The following is a 19,578-nucleotide window of genomic DNA, read 5'->3' as shown; positions in this document are numbered from 1 at the left end:
CAGTTCTGGAGGCCATATCTCCAGAAGGATATAAATACATTAGAGACTGTACAAAGAAGGGCAACTAAAATGGTGCATGGCCTACATCACAATACGTACCAGGAAAGACTAAAATATCTTAATATGTAGTAGTAGTATGCTTATTTATAAAGCACCACAAAGTGTCCGCGTTGCCGTACATAGCAAACAAATGACAAGGTAACGTACAGGACAGGAGCACAGGTGAGGTAAAGAGGTAGGGTGAGTACGTGAGGAAGGAGGGCCCTACTCACAAGAGTTAACATACTAAAAGGTGGGTGGACGAATGAAAAACAATAGGATAAGTGGGAACGGAGGCAGGATAGGAGGATCAAAAGAGGTTAGGAGGAGGGATAGGCTAGTCGAAAAAAGTGGGTTTTGAGGGAGCGCTTGAAGGAGGTAAGGGAATCAGAAAGCCTGATGGGTGGCGGGAGGTTGTTCCAGTGCAGGGGGGCAGCGCGAGAGAAGTCTTGGACATGGGAGTGGGAGGAGGTGATTAGGTGAGAGGTCAGTCGGCGGTCAGCGATGGAGCGAAGAGGACAGGAGGGAGTGTGGATAGAGATCAGTGAAGAGAGGTAATGAGCGGTGGAGGAGGAGAGAGCCTTGTAGGTGGTGGTGAGGAGTTTAAAGAGAACTCGGAAAGGAATGGGGAGCCAGTGAAGAGATAGACAGAGGGGGGAGGCGGAGGTAGAGCGGCGGGAGAGGAAGATGAGCCTAGCAGCAGCGTTAAGAATGGATTGGAGAGGTGCGAGGCGGGTGAGAGGTAGCCCAGAGAGAAGGATGTTGCAGTAGTCAAGGCAGGAGATGACAAGAGAGTGAATGAGAATTTTGGTCGCGAGAGGAATGGTCTGATGCGTGAGATGTTGCGTAGGTGAAAGCGGCAAGACTGTGAGAGAGCACGAATACTTTAGGGCAGAGAAGGGAAAGGGGGGACATGATAGAAACTTTCAAATATATCAGGGCTTTAACAAGGTGCAGGTGGGAGACATTCGTCACAGGAAGAGGAGCAGCAGAACACGAGGACATGCACTGACACTAGGGGGAGGAAGGTACAGGTGGGAGACATTCTTCACAGGAAGAGGAGCAGCAGAACACGAGGACGTGCACTGACACTAGGGGGAGGAAGGTACAGGTGGGAGACATTCTTCACAGGAAGAGGAGCAACAGAACACGAGGACATGCACTGACACTAGAGGGAGGAAGATTCAGGGGAAATGTGAGGAAGAATTACTTCACAGAAAGAGTAGTAGATAAGTGGAATAGCCTCCCAACAGAGGTGGTAGACGCAAATACAGTAGTACAATTTAAACATGCTTGGGATAGGCATATTGATATCCTTACAAAAAAATAAGGATCAAATATGGTTTGAGGTAAGATGTTTGGTACTTGTTTCCTAGCACGGCCACAATCGTGGGGACCGTGTACCTTTAAGTTAAGGTACACGATCCCCACGATGGACCCGATTTCCTTTGAAATCAGGTCCATTTTGCCGGCAAAGGTACAAAATCGGGGGCATCGCGTCGGTCGGGACCATTAACATTGGTCCCGACGCGATGCTCCCGATTTTGCCATAGGCTTCAATGTTAAAATATATTTTAACATTGAAATCGTGAGCATCGCGTCGGTCTTGTGCCATTATAATGGCACAAGATGAGATGGACTTGATTAAGTCCATCTCACATTGAAAAAAATGTGAAATGGGCCAATATGACCCATTTCACATTATATATGGCCCCGTCGTCACCCCACGATAGACGCCAACCCGAAGCGTGGCGAGCGCAGCAAGCCCACGAGGGGCGGCGGTGCGCGTCCTCCGACCTTTTCATTCCCCTACTATCCACGTCGGCGTGGAGTTGAGAATATATAGTGTGGCGAGCGCAGCGAGCCACCGAGCCCGAAGTGTGGCAAGCCCCGCGCGGGGACACGTATACCTGTGAAGTTATACGCGTCCGCTCGCCACGCTTCGGGCTCGGTGGCTCGCCACACTATATATTCTCAACTCCACGCTGACGTGGATAGTAGGGGAATGAAAAGGTCGGAGGACGCGCACCGCCGCCCCTCGTGGGCTCGCTGCGCTCGCCACGCTTCGAGTTGGCGTCTATCGTGGGGTGGGGTTTATGTACTAAAATTTGGGGGTCTAGGGAATATTTTACATTGAATCCAATGTAAAATCGGGTCCCAGGGACCCGATTTACATTTGATTCAATAAAAAAATCGGGTCGATCGCATCGCATGCGGCCAAATCGCATGCGATGCGATCGACGCGATTTTTCCGACACAACCACCCCGATGTAAATCGGTGTGGCCGTGCTAGGAAACAAATACCAGATGTTTAAAAAAGGGGCAGACTAGATGGGCCAAGTGGTTCTTATCTGCCGTCACATTCTATGTTTCTATGCTTCATCTACCTGTGTCAGTGTTGGGCAGATGATGTCTGAGGGCAGCACGAATAGCTCTCAGTAGATTGCTGGTTGATGATGACGCTAGTGGAGATGCAGACTGTGACGCAACATGGTTCATCTCCACAGCAATGGGGGACTTCTTCCGCCATTACCATTATTATTACAAGTACCCCCAACCAGTCTGCAGAGCAGCACCATGAATGGTGGACATCCTGTTACTGCAATGGACACAGCAGGATGTATGACACTCATGAAATTCTGGAGCATATGTATCACAGTTTGGAGAGAGATAAAGCTGCCAATCAGTTCCTAACTCGTTTAATATAGAGGTGGCAATATTGACCTGGATGATGGCGGACACAGGTAAGGTCTCCAGCGCCACCCAGAAGCGGCAGTTGCATTCTGCAATTCTTCTGTTCAGCACCCGCTAGCAGGCTGCCAGAGGACGGTGCCCCGTCTAGGGATCCATAACCACCCTGGCACAGTGATGGTCTCACTAAAATGGCAACTCAGCTGCAACATGATGCTGTGGCGCCATCGCTATCTGCTTTTACCTGGCACGCAACCTCATGGGGACACCGGATTGCCAGGCTGAGGTAATTTGCGGAGGGCCTTCCCCAGCATTGGGTGGCAGCGTGATGCTCAGTGGTTATAATGGGGGTGGGGGGAGGGAGGATATGGTCATTGCTCCACCAAATCTATCAGTGCCCAGGTGTAAGCCTGGCCAGCAGGTGGCGCCCTGGAATCTCCATGGCTCTTTCTATGCTGCACTGCAGAGGGGTTGCCGCTTTAAGGATCAGGTGGGCGGGGACACGCGAGGTCAGTTGTTTCCGCTTTAAGGGAGCGCGCACGCTAATGGGCCGCGCGCCCCCCGGCTCACAGAGAATCCAAGATGGCGGATCTGCTCGGTTCTATCCTGAGCTCCATGGAGCGGCCGCCCGTGGTCGGGGACAAGGAAAGCCGTCAGAAGGCCCGAGGTGAGTCTGGGAACGGGAGTGCGGAAACGCCGAGCAGCAGGATCCCTGCAGCTGGGGCGCGGCTGCCCGGTCGCCTTCTGACATCATGCCCGGTTCCAGTCAGCGCTTTCATTGGCTTGCGCCGAGATGTAGCGTCCAATTAGCGCGGAGATTAGGCAGGTACCTCGCGGTTATTGGTTGTCAGGTCTTGAGGGCTTTCCCACTTTGTAGCACGCAGCTTGGGCGACTGGGAAACCAATCGGCGAACGCTTGTTGATTTAGGCGGTCCTTGATTGGTCACACTGCCGTGGACGTCGCCTGTGATTGGTCTGTGGCAGTGTGGGCCTTTGCCAGGCTTCCGCATTTTGCCGCCTTTACCCCCCTTCCCCCTCTACACATACTCTTCTATTGGCTGCCGTTTTTGTCAATCACACTTCCCTTAAAGGGCCAGAAGCGCATGACACTGGTGTTGCACAATAGAGAGTAATTGCTGTAGGCTCCACAGGGGACTGCAACATGGTGTATCGGTGGAACGCCGTGTCCCGCAGCGTGGTGTAGGTGGAATGTGGTGGCGCCCCCCCAGCTTGGTGTATAGGTGGAATGTGGTGCCCCCCCAGTGTGGTGTATAGGTGGAATGTGGTGGTTCCGTTACAGCGTTTTATATAGAGCAGCAGATTCCGTTACAGTGTCTTATATAGCGCAGCAGATCCGTTACAGTGTCTTATATAGCGCAGCAGATTCCGTTATGGTTTCTTATATAGCGCAGCAGATTCCGTTACAGTGTCTTATATAGCGCAGCAGATCCGTTACAGCGTCTTATATAGCGCAGCAGATTCCGTTACAGTGTGTTATATAGCGCAGCAGATTCCGTTAGTGTCTTATATAGAGCAGCAGATTCCGTTACAGGGTCTTATATAGCGCCGCAGATCCGTTACAGTGTCTTATATAGCGCAGCAGATTCCGTTACAGTGTCTTATATAGCGCAGCAGGCTCCGTTACAGTGTCTTATATAGCGCAGCAGATTCCGTTACAGCGTTTTATATAGCACAGCAGATCCGTTACAGCGTCTTATATAGCGCAGCAGATTCCGTTACAGTGTCTTATATAGCGCAGCAGATTCCGTTACAGTGTCTTATATAGCGCAGCAGGCTCCGTTACAGTGTCTTATATAGCGCAGCAGATTCCGTTACAGCGTTTTATATAGCACAGCAGATCCGTTACAGCGTCTTATATAGCGCAGCAGATTCCGTTACAGTGTCTTATATAGCGCAGCAGATTCCGTTAGTGTCTTATATAGAGCAGCAGATTCCGTTACAGGGTCTTATATAGCGCAGCAGATTCTGTTACAGCGTCTTACATAGCGCAGCAGATTCCGTTACTGTGTCTTATATAGCAGCAGCAGATTTCGTTACAGCGTCTTATATAGCGCAGCAGATTCCGTTACAGTGTATTATATAGCGCAGCAGATTCCGTTACAGCGTCTTATATAGCGCCGCAGATTCCGTTACAGTTTCTTATATAGCGCAGCAGATTCTGTTACAGTGTCTTATATAGTGCAGCAGATTCCGTTACAGTGTGTTATATAGCGCAGCAGATTCCGTTACAGTTTCTTATATAGCGCAGCAGATTCTGTTACAGTGTCTTATATAGTGCAGCAGATTCCGTTACAGTGTGTTATATAGCGCAGCAGATTCCGTTACAGTGTCTTATATAGTGCGGCAGATCCCGTTAGTGTCTTGTATAGCGCGGCAGGTTCCGTTACACAATAGTAGACAGTGATAGCACAAACTGGGTAACAGACAGACTTGGAGGTAGGAGGGCCCTGCTGCAAGCTTACAATCTATACGATATCCATTGCATAGTTCCACACTATCGATGGCCAGTTGCACTTTTGCCATCCATGACAAAGGCAATAATGGTCATCCCCAGTGCTGCTGCTGTGTGGGTCCCTCCGGCCAACTCCACTGGGCATGTGCAATATCTCCCATGCTCCATATACAGCGACAGTCACACACAGTATACAGGAGAGGACACACCTGTATATCTATATTTCACTATTTTCTGTGATTCTACAGAGCAAGCGGCGAGGATTAAGAAAATTCAAGAGCATGACAAGAGACAGAAAGTGGAGTTTAGGAAAAAGGTGAGTGCCTGCCCCACCCCCTGCAGGGTGACAGACAGAAGGGAACTGTGAGCCTGCCCCTCCCCCTGCAGGGTGACACAGACAGAAGGGATCTTTGAGCCTGCCCCCCCTGCTGGGTGACAGACAGAAGGGATCTCTGAGCCTGCCCCTCCCCCTGCAGGGTGACACGGACAGAAGGGAGCTATGAGCCTGCCCCCCCCTCTCTGCAGGGTGACACAGGCAGAAGGGAGCTATGAGCCTGCCCCACCCCCTGCAGGGTGACACAGGCAGAAGGGAGCTATGAGCCTGCCCCTCCCCTCTGCAGGGTGACACAGACAGAAGGGAGCTCTGAGCCTGCCCCTCCCCTCTGCAGGGTGACACAGACAGAAGGGAGCTCTGAGCCTGCCCCTCCCCCTGCTGGGTGACAGACAGATGGGAGCTCTGAGCCTGCCCCTCCCCCTGCAGGGTGACAGACAGAAGGGAGCTATGAGCCTGCCCCTCCCCCTGGTGGGTGGAGAGACAGAACGGAGCTATAGGCCGGCCCCTCCCCCTGCAGGGTGACAGTGACAGACGGAAGCTATGAGCCTGCCCCTCCCCCTGCAGGGTGACACAGACAGAAGGGAGCTATAGGCCTTCCCCTCCCCCTGCAGGGTGACTGACTTTTGCTGTGTTACAGATGGAGAAGATGATCTCTGAGTTTATCCAGGACACCACTCAGACGAAGAAGAAGTTTAAGCCTATGGGGAAGCTTGAGCGCAGCATCCTGTAAGTGACCTGTGTGTGTTGACCTTAGTTGGCAGCGCCCTCTGCTGGTGGCCGTGGTTCCCTGTGTCCTGTGTGTTGTCCTTAGTTGGCAGCGCCCCGTGCTGGTGGCCGTGGTTCCCTACGTCCTGTGAGTGACCTGTGTGTGTTGTCCTTAGTTGGCAGCGCCCTCTGGTGGTGGCCGTGGTTCCCTACGTCCTGTGAGTGACCTGTGTGTGTTGTCCTTAGTTGGCAGCGCCCTCTGGTGGTGGGCGTGGTTCCCTACATCCTGTGAGTGACCTGTGTGTGTTGTCCTTAGTTGGCAGCGCCCTCTGGTGGTGGCCGTGGTTCCCTACGTCCTGTGAGTGACCTGTGTGTGTTGTCCTTAGTTGGCAGCGCCCTCTGGTGGTGGCCGGTGTTCCCTACGTCCTGTGAGTGACCTGTGTGTGTTGTCCTTAGTTGGCAGCGCCCTCTGCTGGTGGCCGTGGTTCCCTTTTGCCTTCTAGCTAATTTTGATCCATATTTTGATTGTAAGCTCTTTGGGGGAAATTCGCAAAGATAGAAACATAGAATTTGACGGCAGATAAGAACCACTTGGCCCATCTAGTCTGCCCCTTTTTAACATGTTACCTCAAACCATATTTGATCCTTATTTTTTTTTTTTGTAAGGATATCAATATGCCTATCCCAAGCATGTTTACATTGTTCTACTGTGTTTGCGTCTACCACCTCTGATGGTAGGCTATTCCACTTATCTACTACTCTTTCTGTGAAGTAATTTTTCCTCAGATCTTACCTGAATCTTCCTCCCTCTAGTGTCAGTGCATGTCCCCGTGTTCTGCTGCTCCTCTTCCATGTGAAGAATGTCTCCCACCTGTACCTACCTCCCTCTAGTGTCAGTGCATGTCCTCGTGTTCTGCTGCTCCTCTTCCATGTGAAGAATGTCTCCCACCTGTACCTTCCTCCCTCTAGTGTCAGTGCATGTCCTCGTGTTCTGCTGCTCCTCTTCCTGTGAAGAATGTCTCCCACCTGCACCTTCCTCCCTCTAGTGTCAGTGCATGTCCTCGTGTTCTGCTGCTCCTCTTCCATGTGATGAATGTCTCCCACCTGTACCTTCCTCCCTCCCTCTAGTGTCAGTGCGTGTCCTTGTGTTCTGCTGCTCCTCTTCCTGTGACTAATGTCTCCCACCTGTACCTTCCTCCCTCTAGTGTCAGTGCATGTCCTCGTGTTCTGTTGCTCCTCTTCCATGTGAAGAATGTCTCCCACCTGTACCTTCCTCCCTCTAGTGTCAGTGCATGTCCTCGTGTTCTGCTGCTCCTCTTCCATGTGATGAATGTCTCCCACCTGTACCTTCCTCCCCCTAGTGTCAGTGCATGTCCTCGTGTTCTGCTGCTCCTCTTCCTGTGAAGAATGTCTCCCACCTGTACCTTCCTCCCTCTAGAGTCAGTGCGTGTCCTTGTGTTCTCTTGCTCCTCTTCCTGTGAAGAATGTCTCCCTCCTGTACCTTCCTCCCCCTAGTGTCAGTGCATGTCCCCGTGTTCTGCTGCTCCTCTTCCTGTGAAGAATGTCTCCCACCTGTACCTTCCTCCCCCTAGTGTCAGTGCGTGTCCTCGTGTTCTGCTGCTCCTCTTCCTGTGACTAATGTCTCCCACCTGAATCTTCCTCCCCCTAGTGTCAGTGCATGTCCTCGTGTTCTGCTGCTCCTCTTCCTGTGAAGAATGTCTCCCACCTGTACCTTCCTCCCTCTAGTGTCAGTGCATGTCCTCGTGTTCTGCTGCTCCTCTTCCTGTGAAGAATGTCTCCCACCTGTACCTTCCTCCCCCTAGTGTCAGTGCATGTCCTCGTGTTCTGCTGCTCCTCTTCCTGTGAAGAATGTCTCCCACCTGTACCTTCCTCCCCCTAGTGTCAGTGCGTGTCCTCGTGTTCTGTTGCTCCTCTTCCTGTGAAGAATGTCTCCCACCTGTACCTTCCTCCCTCTAGTGTCAGTGCGTGTCCTCGTGTTCTGCTGCTCCTCTTCCTGTGAAGAATGTCTCCCACCTGTACCTTCCTCCCCCTAGTGTCAGTGCATGTCCTCGTGTTCTGCTGCTCCTCTTCCTGTGAAGAATGTCTCCCACCTGTACCTTCCTCCCTCTAGTGTCAGTGCATGTCCTCGTGTTCTGCTGCTCCTCTTCCTGTGAAGAATGTCTCCCACCTGTACCTTCCTCCCCCTAGTGTCAGTGCATGTCCTCGTGTTCTGCTGCTCCTCTTCCTGTGAAGAATGTCTCCCACCTGTACCTTCCTCCCTCTAGTGTCAGTGCATGTCCTCGTGTTCTGTTGCTCCTCTTCCATGTGAAGAATGTCTCCCACCTGTACCTTCCTCCCTCTAGTGTCAGTGCATGTCCTCGTGTTCTGCTGCTCCTCTTCCATGTGATGAATGTCTCCCACCTGTACCTTCCTCCCCCTAGTGTCAGTGCATGTCCTCGTGTTCTGCTGCTCCTCTTCCTGTGAAGAATGTCTCCCACCTGTACCTTCCTCCCTCTAGAGTCAGTGCGTGTCCTTGTGTTCTCTTGCTCCTCTTCCTGTGAAGAATGTCTCCCTCCTGTACCTTCCTCCCCCTAGTGTCAGTGCATGTCCCCGTGTTCTGCTGCTCCTCTTCCTGTGAAGAATGTCTCCCACCTGTACCTTCCTCCCCCTAGTGTCAGTGCGTGTCCTCGTGTTCTGCTGCTCCTCTTCCTGTGACTAATGTCTCCCACCTGAATCTTCCTCCCCCTAGTGTCAGTGCATGTCCTCGTGTTCTGCTGCTCCTCTTCCTGTGAAGAATGTCTCCCACCTGTACCTTCCTCCCTCTAGTGTCAGTGCATGTCCTCGTGTTCTGCTGCTCCTCTTCCTGTGAAGAATGTCTCCCACCTGTACCTTCCTCCCCCTAGTGTCAGTGCATGTCCTCGTGTTCTGCTGCTCCTCTTCCTGTGAAGAATGTCTCCCACCTGTACCTTCCTCCCCCTAGTGTCAGTGCGTGTCCTCGTGTTCTGTTGCTCCTCTTCCTGTGAAGAATGTCTCCCACCTGTACCTTCCTCCCTCTAGTGTCAGTGCGTGTCCTCGTGTTCTGCTGCTCCTCTTCCTGTGAAGAATGTCTCCCACCTGTACCTTCCTCCCCCTAGTGTCAGTGCATGTCCTCGTGTTCTGCTGCTCCTCTTCCTGTGAAGAATGTCTCCCACCTGTACCTTCCTCCCCCTAGTGTCAGTGCGTGTCCTCGTGTTCTGTTGCTCCTCTTCCTGTGAAGAATGTCTCCCACCTGTACCTTCCTCCCTCTAGTGTCAGTGCATGTCCTCGTGTTCTGTTGCTCCTCTTCCTGTGACGAATGTCTCCCACCTGTACCTTGGTAAAACCCTTGATTTATTTGAAAGTTTCTATCATGTCCCCCCTTTCCCTTCTCTGCTCTAAAGTATACATATTAAGATCTTTTAGTCTTTCCTGGTATGTTTTGTGATGTAGGCCATGTACCATTTTAGTTGCCCTTCTTTGTACAGTCTCTAATGTATTTATATCCTTCTGGAGATATGGCCTCCAGAACTGAACACAATACTCTAGGTGAGGTCGTACCAATGACCTATACAGTGGCATGATTACTTCTTTCTTTCTACTGCTGATACCTCTCCCTATGCAACCAAGCATCTGACTTGCCTTCCTCATTGCTTTGTTACATTGCCTACCTGCTTTTAAGTCCCCTGAAATAGTGACACCTAGATCCCTCTCTTCCTCAGTAGTTTCCATTATAGTGCCATTTATACTATATTGAGTCTTTGGATTTCTGAGACCCAAGTGCATGATTTTGCATTTTTTGGCATTAAACTGTAGTTGCCATGCTCTTGACCATTCCTCTAATCTACCTAGATCATCAATCATTTGTTTTACCCCTCCTGGTGTGTCTACCCTGTTGCATACCTTTTGTGTCATCTGCAAAAAGGCACATTTTACCCTCAATTCCATTTGCAATATCACCAATAAAGATATTAAAAAGCACCGGTCCAAGTACAGATCCCTGGGGTACTCCACTTGTAACCTTTCCCTCCTTTGACTGTACTCCGTTTACTACAACTCTCTGTTTTCTGTCCTGCAACCATGCTCTTATCCATTCAACTATCTTAGAATCCAATCCCAAGCTTTCAAGTTTATTTAACAGTCTGCAATGTGGGACAGTGTCAAAAGCCTTACTAAAGTCTAGATAAGCTACCTCTACAGATGGGAGTTCTGTCAGATGGGATGTTGCTATTGAGCAACCAATAACATACTATATAATTGTATTGTAGAATAGTGCTGCTCAAACCCGGTCCTCAGGACCCCACACAGTTCACATGTTCCGGGTCACTCATTACTGACTGACACATCTTACAGGATTTACAGGTGGAGCTAATTATTACACTTGTTTCTGTGAGGAGACCTGGAAAACATGCGCTGTGTGAGGTCCTGAGGACCGACGTTGAAAACTTGTGCTCTAGAAGGTGGTAAATAAATAAGTAGATTCTGATTGGTTGCCCATAGCAACAACCCTTGTGAAATATAATGGCCGTCTTCTTTCCCCCTTTGTGCCGGGCTCCTTCATCCTATCTCAGTACTGATCGGTATCTGAATAAGAGTAATGTCCCCCAGAACATCGAACACTCGGTCTCGCTGCTGCTGTTCTGTATTGTTTGGTTGTTCCTGTTCATTGGAACTATTACTAACTCCAAACTACAGCCGCAACCGGTCAGGCAGACAATTCCCTGCAGTTAAAAGTAAGCCTTTCCCACGCATATTTAAGAACACAAATACAGTCCGGGGTGCCTTATTGTATATCGGGGCCACGTTGTGTTAGGGTGTATTAATGGCCCCCTGTTTATATTGGGACAGGGTCTGTATTACCAACGCCTCTGGTCTCCCCCTCTTACAGACACGACGTGGTAGAGGTGGCCGGCCTGACCTCATTCTCATTCGGAGAGGAGGAGGAGAGCAGATACGTCATGATCTTTAAGAATGTGAGTGGCCCTCGGGTTTATGTTACACTCAGTGTTGTGTTACCGTAGATCTGACACTGTGTGTGTCTCTCTCAGGAGTTTGCACCGTGCGACGAGGAGCTGGAGGCGTATCGTAAGGGTGAGGAGTGGGACCCAGCAATGGCGGAAGAGAAGAGAAGGCTGAAGGTACAGTGCTGGCCGGACATCTCCTGACCCTGGGGGGCGGCGGGTCCTTGTGACAGAGACCTAGTGTACTCCAAGGCAATGTGCACATGGGAACAAACCTCAACCCAGTGAAAACTAGTCATTGGCTTTGTATGGGGTTTGGTACATGAGGAGGGCGTCCGGAAGCTGGGCCTGCAGTGGGGACCCATCCTTGTGGCCCTTATCGGTCAGTCACAAGGTCGTTTTTGTGATCAATCTAAAAAGACTAAACTGGTACTTGTGTATTTTGGCGGCGCCCATCGCATCGCATACCATAACACATACGATGGTATGCGATGCGACGCGATATCGTACGTTAGTGCACGATGGCATACAATTTTGAAATTGTATGCCATTGTACATGGCATATGATGCCATACGATGCGATGCGATTAAACATTGTATAAGCACCCTAATGGGTGCTTATACAATGTTAAGCACCCAAATGGGTGCTTACAATGTTAAATGCACCCCCACGCCACCCCCCACTATAAACGTGAACCCGAAGCGTGGCGAGCGCAGCGAGCCCGCGAGGGGCGGCGGTACGCGTCCTACGACCTTTTCATACCCCCACTATCCACGTCGGCGTGGAGTTGAGAATAGAATAGTGTGGCGAGCGCAGCGAGCCACCGAGCCCGAAGCGTGGCGAGCGCAGCGAGCCCCGCGAGGGGACGCGGATACCTTCACAGGTAAACGCGTCCCCTCGCGGGCTTCACAGGTGTCCGCGTCGCCACGGACACCTGTGAAGCCCGCGAGGGGACGCGTATAACTGTGAAGGTATCCGCGTCCCCTCGCGGGGCTCGCTGCGCTCGCCACGCTTCGGGCTCGGTGGCTCGCTGCGCTCGCCACACTATTCTATTCTCAACTCCACGCCGACGTGGATAGTGGGGGTATGAAAAGGTCGTAGGACGCGTACCGCCGCCCCTCGCGGGCTCGCTGCGCTCGCCACGCTTCGGGTTCACGTTTATAGTGGGGGGGTGGCGTGGGGGTGCATTTAACATTGTAAGCACCCATTTGGGTGCTCAAAAGCACCCTTTAGGGTGCTTATACGATTTTTGGTCGTATAGGGGGTCAAAATCGCATCGCATGCCATCGGGTGCATGGCATGCGATGCGATGCGATCTGTTCGTCGTACGACGGACATCGGGGGCGCCGCCAAAATACACAAGTACCACTAAACTTTCCCTGTTATCCATATAACGATGGTATTGAGTAGGGTTATTTAACATGTGGTCTTCCAGCTGCTGTGGAACCACAGATCCCAGCATGCCCTAATAGCAAAACTGTGGCAGGGCATGCTGGGAGTTTTACACTCCCACCCTCCCTGCCATTCGCTGCGGTCAGTGAAGTTCCTCTCCCGTCTGGCTTCCAGTTCGCTTCCTCCACAGCCTGGAGAGTTTGGGAGCTGGTGGCTCTGTCTTGTAGGGGCTTCATTGCTCGTAACATCAGGGCAGAAACTTTCCTTTCAGACCACACTGGTCTCCACATCGACTCTAAATATGGACGTTGTGCTTCCGGCCTGACTGGCATGGGTTGCAGAAGTAGCGTTCCCTGTACAGGAACGGATGATCCCAGCCCATTAGACCAGGGAACTGCATGGCAGAAGGGCCGATGGTTCTTCTTGGTGTCTACACTGTGGATTACTATGGTCATTTTCCAGACTTCCTTCATTGTTCTTGGTCTTATTGGAGAATATTGTTCTGTATTCCCCAGTTGTGTCTTCATGTCCTTATAACACTGGAGCCTTTTGGGAACTTCTAGAAAGGAGAGGGGTTGTAGCAGTCACTATCACCACACTGTCCCAGTGTCCCCATACGACCCGGTAGAGCGGTGGTAATTTGATATTTTGTGTCCCGGCAGGAGTTGGCCCGGCGGGAGGCAGAAGCTGATGCTTTGAGAGGTCCATCCTGCATCAACCCAGCCACTGACTACAAGGATAAATACAGCCACCTGATTGGGAAGGTCGCCGCCAAGGACGCGGCCCACACCCTGCAAGCCAACAAGACCTACGGCTGCGGTAAGGACCGGTGGAGATGATGTCCTCTCGTATCCAGACATGACCGAAAAATAGAAAACCAAACTGATACAGCATTAATAGGAACAATCGCACTTATGCTGTGTACACACTGCTGCAATTAGTCATGAAATCGCTGGCAAAATGGTCGCTCAGTGACCATATTGCCAGTTATTTCATGTGCAGCCAGCGATAAATGACAGGGAGCGCGCTCCCGCGGCCAGCCCTTTATGGTCGCTGGTCGCAGGAGCTTGCTCCTCCGATTCTCCCCCAAAATTGCTGGTCGCCGGTGCACAAAGCACTGTGCACCAGCGACAAGCGACAGCTACTAGTTCAGCGCCGGCCGTTTCACCGCCCACCCGCCGTGTTACCGCCCACCCGCCTTGTCACCGCCCACCCGCCGTGTCACGGAGCCAGCCCCTGCTTCTTCATTACCTCCGCTCTGTTTCTCTGCCCGCGCTTACAGCAGCATCTCCCCCCATCAGCACGCTAGTCCTGCACAGCCGCACTATCCAGTAAGTGCATAGGCTGTAGTAGAGGGCATTGGTGTACGGCAGCATGATTATGTTCATGCTGCCCATCGATGGTGATTTGCACCATCGGTGGGCAGCATGAGCATTACCATGCTGCCCCACACCAATAGTACGTGGCATCAAATAAAATGAAGGGGCATTGGTGTACGGCAGCATGATTATGTTCATGCTGCCCATCGATGGTGATTTGCACCATCGGTGGGCAGCATGAGCATTACCATGCTGCCCCACACCAATAGTACGTGGCATCAAATAAAATTTTACTTTTACTCCCTTCCAGAAGGACTTCCCACAACCCATGTCAATCATAAATGAATTTAAATAGAGGGTAAAAAAAATCTAGTCAAAATTGCAAGCAATTTTCAGGGAAAATTGCTGGTCCCTCTGAAAAACTGGAAACTGAGCAATATATTGCTGAGATAAATATTGCGAAGATATATTGCAAGTACACTGAGCAATATATTACTCAGCAATATATTGCAAGCAATATATTGCTAGCAATATATCTCCCCCGTGTGTACACACCTCTAGAACTTATGTTTCAATCTACAATGTGCAAGTTTAGTGTGTTGCCGAAAGTCCCGGCAGAGCTTGGTAGAATTTCTGGGAGGTCATGGCGGGTTTTCTGTGTTTCCCACCTGCTGAGGCTTAGTGTGAGGTCCTAGTAGAGATGTAAAGCTTAGAATTGCCAAGAATTCGTCTTCCCGTTCTCAGCAGCTTTGTGCCCACTGAGTCCCCCACCCTTACAAGTGGCCGGTATTGGACTCCTGTGGTGCTTCGGTCTGTGGATTGGAAAGAGCAGCCGTAATCCCCTTGGTAGGGCTGGTGGTATCTCTTAGCTGTGGGTCAGAGCAGGTAACTGGAGACCTCTGAAACCACGGTTAGAGAATCGCTGTGGCGGCCATCCAGCCTGGCTTGCCACGTCTGCTGTGGCACTTCTAATACTCTTGCTCTGTTGTCCCCAGTTCCTGTTGCCAACAAGCGGGACACCCGTTCCATCGAGGAGGCCATGAACGAGATCCGGGCCAAGAAGCGCCTAAAGCAAGAGGACGGAGTGTCTGCGTCCAGCAGCTCCTAAGACTCTCTGGGCATCCTGGACCCATCCTGCCCACATGTGACCGGAGATGGAAAGACACCCATGAAAACAGAGATTTTATCTGCTGCTGATTTTACCCTTTAAAAAAAAATTTTTTTTTATTTTGTTAATTGAAAAGACTTTGCGCAGTAAGTCAGTCGCGTGTTGGCAGCTGGGCGCAGACGGACGGACGAGAGTATTACTACGCACCCACCTCAGTTGTCTTGTTCAGCTGATGCCCGCGAGGGAGGCTTTGCTGTCTGACGCTGATGTCCGTGTCCTCCTCTAATGACCACACGTGTCCTGCTGTATGGAAGAACCGCATTACTCCTCGCCGCTGGTGATGTACTGGGCTCTGTACTGAAAGCTCCTGATTTTAGCCTGATCAATGATAGTAATCTGCTTTTATAATATGTTTTTAAGCCTTATATTTGTAATGTTTTTGGATTGGTTTTTCTGCCCCATCATGCAGGTTTAGAAGCTTGCGTTGGCGCCCTGTTGGACCATATGTCCGTTGCCCTATCTGCAATGTGGAAGTCGGAGGGATTCTTTTAGCCAACACAGAAGCTGTGATCTGGGCATACAGATGCCTTGGCAGGGGGCGCTGCCCCGTAATTCGGCTTGTTGCGTGTTTTTGTTTTTAGACGTGTGTTACTGGCTGCAAGAGAATGTTCTAAATAGATTTATTTATCTACCCTACCCCCCCCCCCCCCCTTCGGTCTGACCACTGCATCCCGCGGGGCGATGTTCTGTTCTTCATAGATAAGACCATTTCCTCCCCTGACTTATTTATACCTACCTCTTCATTAAAGTGAACAAACCTGTTGAATTTGAAGCACTGAGTGTTCTGTTTTATTTTCTTGTTTTTAGCTTTTCCTCTGTAATAAATGATACAATGGGTTTGTGTCTCCATGTTGGGTAAGCAGGGCGTCCCTCGCCATTAAAGAGTTACCACCAGTGAGGTTATCATCCCATAGGCCAGGGACAAGCTGCAGGGAACACAACCACCCGTGTGAGTCCTCTACTCTTGGTCTCCTTCCTTCTCCCACTGATCTCACTCTGTACCCTAATCGCACCCAAATTCCCTCTCCACTTGCAAACCCATTTCATCTGCCACTCTCCGAATTACACCCCCACCCCCCCTATTATCCAACCCTTCCAGTTTCTCCACAATTTCCCCAACCTTCCTCTCTTTTGTTCCATCGTATCATCAACTGGATTCAATATTAAATCCCCGGAGGGAGAAAGTGTCGGGATTTCAGCGGTCGGGATCCCGACCACCGGGATTTACACTGCGTCCCCATCAACTGATTCACACAGATACTGGTGTAACCCTGATCATCTCCCCCTAGGCTACTGCAACCTCCTGTAGATCCCCTTCCCTCTATCTGCAATCTGTTCTGAAGGCTTCCTATGTCTGTCCCCACCATATAGTAGTAGTAGTAGTACGTTTATTTATAAGGCGCCACAAAGTGTCCGCAGCGCCGTACATAGCAAAAAAAAAAATTACAAGGTAACGTACAGGGTGTGTAGAAAGATACAGTATAAATAGGGGTATAGCTGGTAGAACTAAAATCAGCATCAGTTCAGAAGTAGGTGTCAAAATAGTCAAGGAGACCGAAGATGAAGTAGAGGAAGGGAAGAACAGGACAGGAGCACAGGTGAGGTAATGAGGTAGGGTGAGTACGTGAGGAAGGAGGGCCCTGCTCATAAGAGTTAACATACTAAAAATAGGTGGGTGGACGAACGAAATACAATAGGATAAGTAGGAACGGAGGGGAACGGAGGCAGGATAGGAGGATCAAAAGAGGTTAGGAGGAGGGATAGGCTAGTCGAAAAAAGTGGGTTTTGAGGGAGCGCTTGAAGGAGGTAAGGGAATCAGATAGCCTGATGGGTGGCGGGAGGTTGTTCCAGTGCAGGGGGGCAGCGCGAGAGAAATCTTGGACACGGGAGTGGGAGGAGGTGATTAGGTGAGAGGTCAGTCGGCGGTCAGCGATGGAGCGAAGAGGACGGGAGGGAGTGTGGATAGAGATCAGTGAAGAGAGGTAAGGAGCGGTGGAGGAGGAGAGAGCCTTGTAGGTGGTGGTGAGGAGTTTAAAGAGAACTCGGAAAGGAATGGGGAGCCAGTGAAGAGATAAACAGAGGGGGGAGGCGGAGGTAGAGCGGCGGGAGAGGAAGATGAGCCTAGCAGCAGCGTTAAGAATGGATTGGAGAGGTGCGAGGCGGGTGAGAGGTAGCCCAGAGAGAAGGATGTTGCAGTAGTCAAGGCGGGAGATGACAAGAGAGTGAATGAGAATTTTGGTCGCGTCAGTGGAGAGGAATGGTCTGATGCGTGAGATGTTGCGTAGGTGAAAGCGGCAAGACTGTGAGAGAGCACGAATGTGGGGGGTGAAAGAGAGGGAGGAGTCAATGATGACACCGAGGCAGCGCGTTTGGTCGGTGGACGTGATCTCGGTTTCACCAATGCTGATGGAGATAGTGGGAGAAGAGGGGATGTTCGGGGGATGGAAGATTAGAAGTTCAGTTTTAGCCATGTTTAGTTTCAGGAAGCGTTGGGTCATCCAGGCTGAGATGGCCGTGAGGCATTCGGAGACCTTGGACAGAAGTGATGGGGATAAGTCGGGGGAGGAGAGATAGATTAGGGTATCGTCAGCATAAAGGTGGTAATGAAAACCATAGGAGCTGATGAGGGTGCCCAGAGAGGTGGTGTAGAGGGAGAAGAGGAGAGGGCCAAGGACTGACCCTTGGGGAACACCGACTGGCTGGGGGGTAGTAGGAGAGGAGGAGCTCGGAGTGGAGACGGAGAAGGAGCGATCGGAGAGGTATGAGGTGAACCAGGAGAAGACCGTGCCAGTGATGCCAAAGGAGCGGAGGGTGTTGAGCAGGAGAGGGTGGTCAACAGTGTCAAAGGCAGCCGACAGATCAAGCTGGATGAGGATAGAGAAGAGGCCTCTGGATTTAGCCGATAGTAGATCGTTAGTGACTTTGGTCAGGGCAGTTTCAGTGGAATGTAAAGGGCGGAACCCGGATTGGAGGGGGTCTAGAATGGAGTTAGCAGTAAGGTGGCTTAGGAGACGATTATAGGTCAGACGTTCTAGGAGTTTGGAGGCAAAAGGGAGGAGGGAGATGGGCCTGTAGTTGGATGGAGAGTTGGGGTCCAGATTTGTTTTTTTGAGAATTGGGGAGACAAGAGCGTGTTTGAAGGAGGAAGGGAAGATCCCAGAGGATAGGGAAAGATTAAAGAGGTGAGCCAGGTGAGAGCAGACTGATGGACTGAGACGACGGATAATATTGGAGGGGATAGGATCAAGCGGGCAGGTGGAGGGAGAAGCGGATTGAAGGATAGAGTGGACTTCAGCAGCAGTGGTGGGGTAAAATGAGGACAGGGGTTGGAAGGAGGGGAGTGGAGATGTAGGAGGGGAGGAGGGAGAGGGTGAGGTCATGGCAGCAGTGATGGCAGTCCTGAGAGAGGAGATTTTGGTTGAAAAGTAGGTAGCAAAATCAGCGGCTACGATGGAGGACGGAAGAGCTGGAGGAGGGGGGGAGAGCAAGGAGTTCTCCCCCTCTAACCTACTCATCCCTCCAGGACCTTCGCTACCTACCTCCGTATGTTTCCTGTTTGCCTCTGACTGAAATGAGTAGGAATAAAGGGGTGACTGGGGGACCAAACAGGTTTACCTGTCTTTATCTGTATCAGGGTACTCCAGAATAGGAGCCTGATTAAAGTAAAGGGAGATACCTTCAAAGTTAGGACTGGACAATAAGGACCTTAATGACATGGATTTGTGGGTGCGCCGGTGCTGGAAGTACTGCAATACCTGGTCAATGCACGGAGCGGACCGAGCAAGCTCTTCTTGCACATCCCTGTTCTTAAAATCCATTTAATATATTGCCCCAGATAGGAGGCGTATCCGATATTAAACCAATCAGAACAGACAAATCTATTTTCAGATACGCGGTGGAGTCGTTAGGATCTGCGATCAGAGAAAGGCCTAGTTCCTACTTCAGGACTCTGACCTTTTGGGCTGGTGATGGCATCTCTGGTCGTAATGTGGAGTGTTCTTAGGAAGAAGGGAATAAGAACGATCCCTTACTAAGGCCCCGTACACACCAGAAAGATTAGCTCACGATTAGGGCTAATTTCGACCGTTGTAACGACGGTTGTGCATGCATTGTGGGTCAATCGTTCGTTTTTCACTCACAATCAGGATCGTTTGCGACGGGATGCGCGCTCCCGTCACGTCGTGTGTCGCATTGGAGATTTTGCCTCCTGCAGCAGAATCTCCAATCCGACCGCAGGTCGGGTGCTGATTGTATGCACATCTGAAGCACATTGTGTGTGCTCCCGTCGTACGGACCGTCGTTCCAATCCGGCTTGTTTATAAAGACACTCCCACCGCAGCCATTTTGCCTCGTGGATGCCGCAGACAGCACAGCTACGGAGGTTCTCGGCGTGGGAAGCTGCCAAAACAAAAAACAGGTATGTGAACTGCACGCAGCCCTCTACAAAAGCCCTTCCCCACTGTCCACCAATGGTTCCCAC

General features: G+C 51.1%; 1 protein-coding gene and 1 pseudogene across 1 annotated transcript; one reads left to right on the top strand and one right to left on the bottom strand.

Moving 5' to 3' along the window:
- The first annotated feature begins 3,240 nt into the window (after positions 1–3,240).
- SPAG7 (sperm associated antigen 7) lies at positions 3,241–15,870 on the top strand. Its single transcript, XM_083185794.1, has 7 exons — positions 3,241–3,397; positions 5,452–5,519; positions 6,175–6,263; positions 11,146–11,230; positions 11,306–11,395; positions 13,274–13,430; positions 14,926–15,870. Exons 1-7 carry the CDS (start codon positions 3,313–3,315, stop codon positions 15,036–15,038), a joined length of 687 nt encoding a protein of 228 aa, XP_083041920.1. The 5' UTR covers positions 3,241–3,312; the 3' UTR covers positions 15,039–15,870.
- Positions 15,871–18,819: 2,949 nt separating this feature from the next.
- LOC146076317 (U2 spliceosomal RNA) lies at positions 18,820–18,990 on the bottom strand (annotated as a pseudogene).
- Positions 18,991–19,578: the final 588 nt, after the last annotated feature.

The sequence above is a fragment of the Crinia signifera genome, chromosome 4 (genome assembly GCF_055691185.1).
Source record: "Crinia signifera chromosome 4, ASM5569118v1, whole genome shotgun sequence".
In the NCBI taxonomy this organism is placed as follows: domain Eukaryota; kingdom Metazoa; phylum Chordata; class Amphibia; order Anura; family Myobatrachidae; genus Crinia; species Crinia signifera.
This window is presented reverse-complemented; position numbering and strand designations above follow the sequence as displayed.

Bases quoted from the DNA above. Each gene is read 5' to 3' on its own strand.
- SPAG7 (XM_083185794.1), top strand. From the start codon at position 3,313: ATGGCGGATCTGCTCGGTTCTATCCTGAGCTCCATGGAGCGGCCGCCC. The intron at 3,398-5,451 runs GTGAGTCTGGGA...GTGATTCTACAG, and splicing joins AAGCCGTCAGAAGGCCCGAG to AGCAAGCGGCGAGGATTAAG. The intron at 6,264-11,145 runs GTAAGTGACCTG...CCCCTCTTACAG, and splicing joins AAGCTTGAGCGCAGCATCCT to ACACGACGTGGTAGAGGTGG.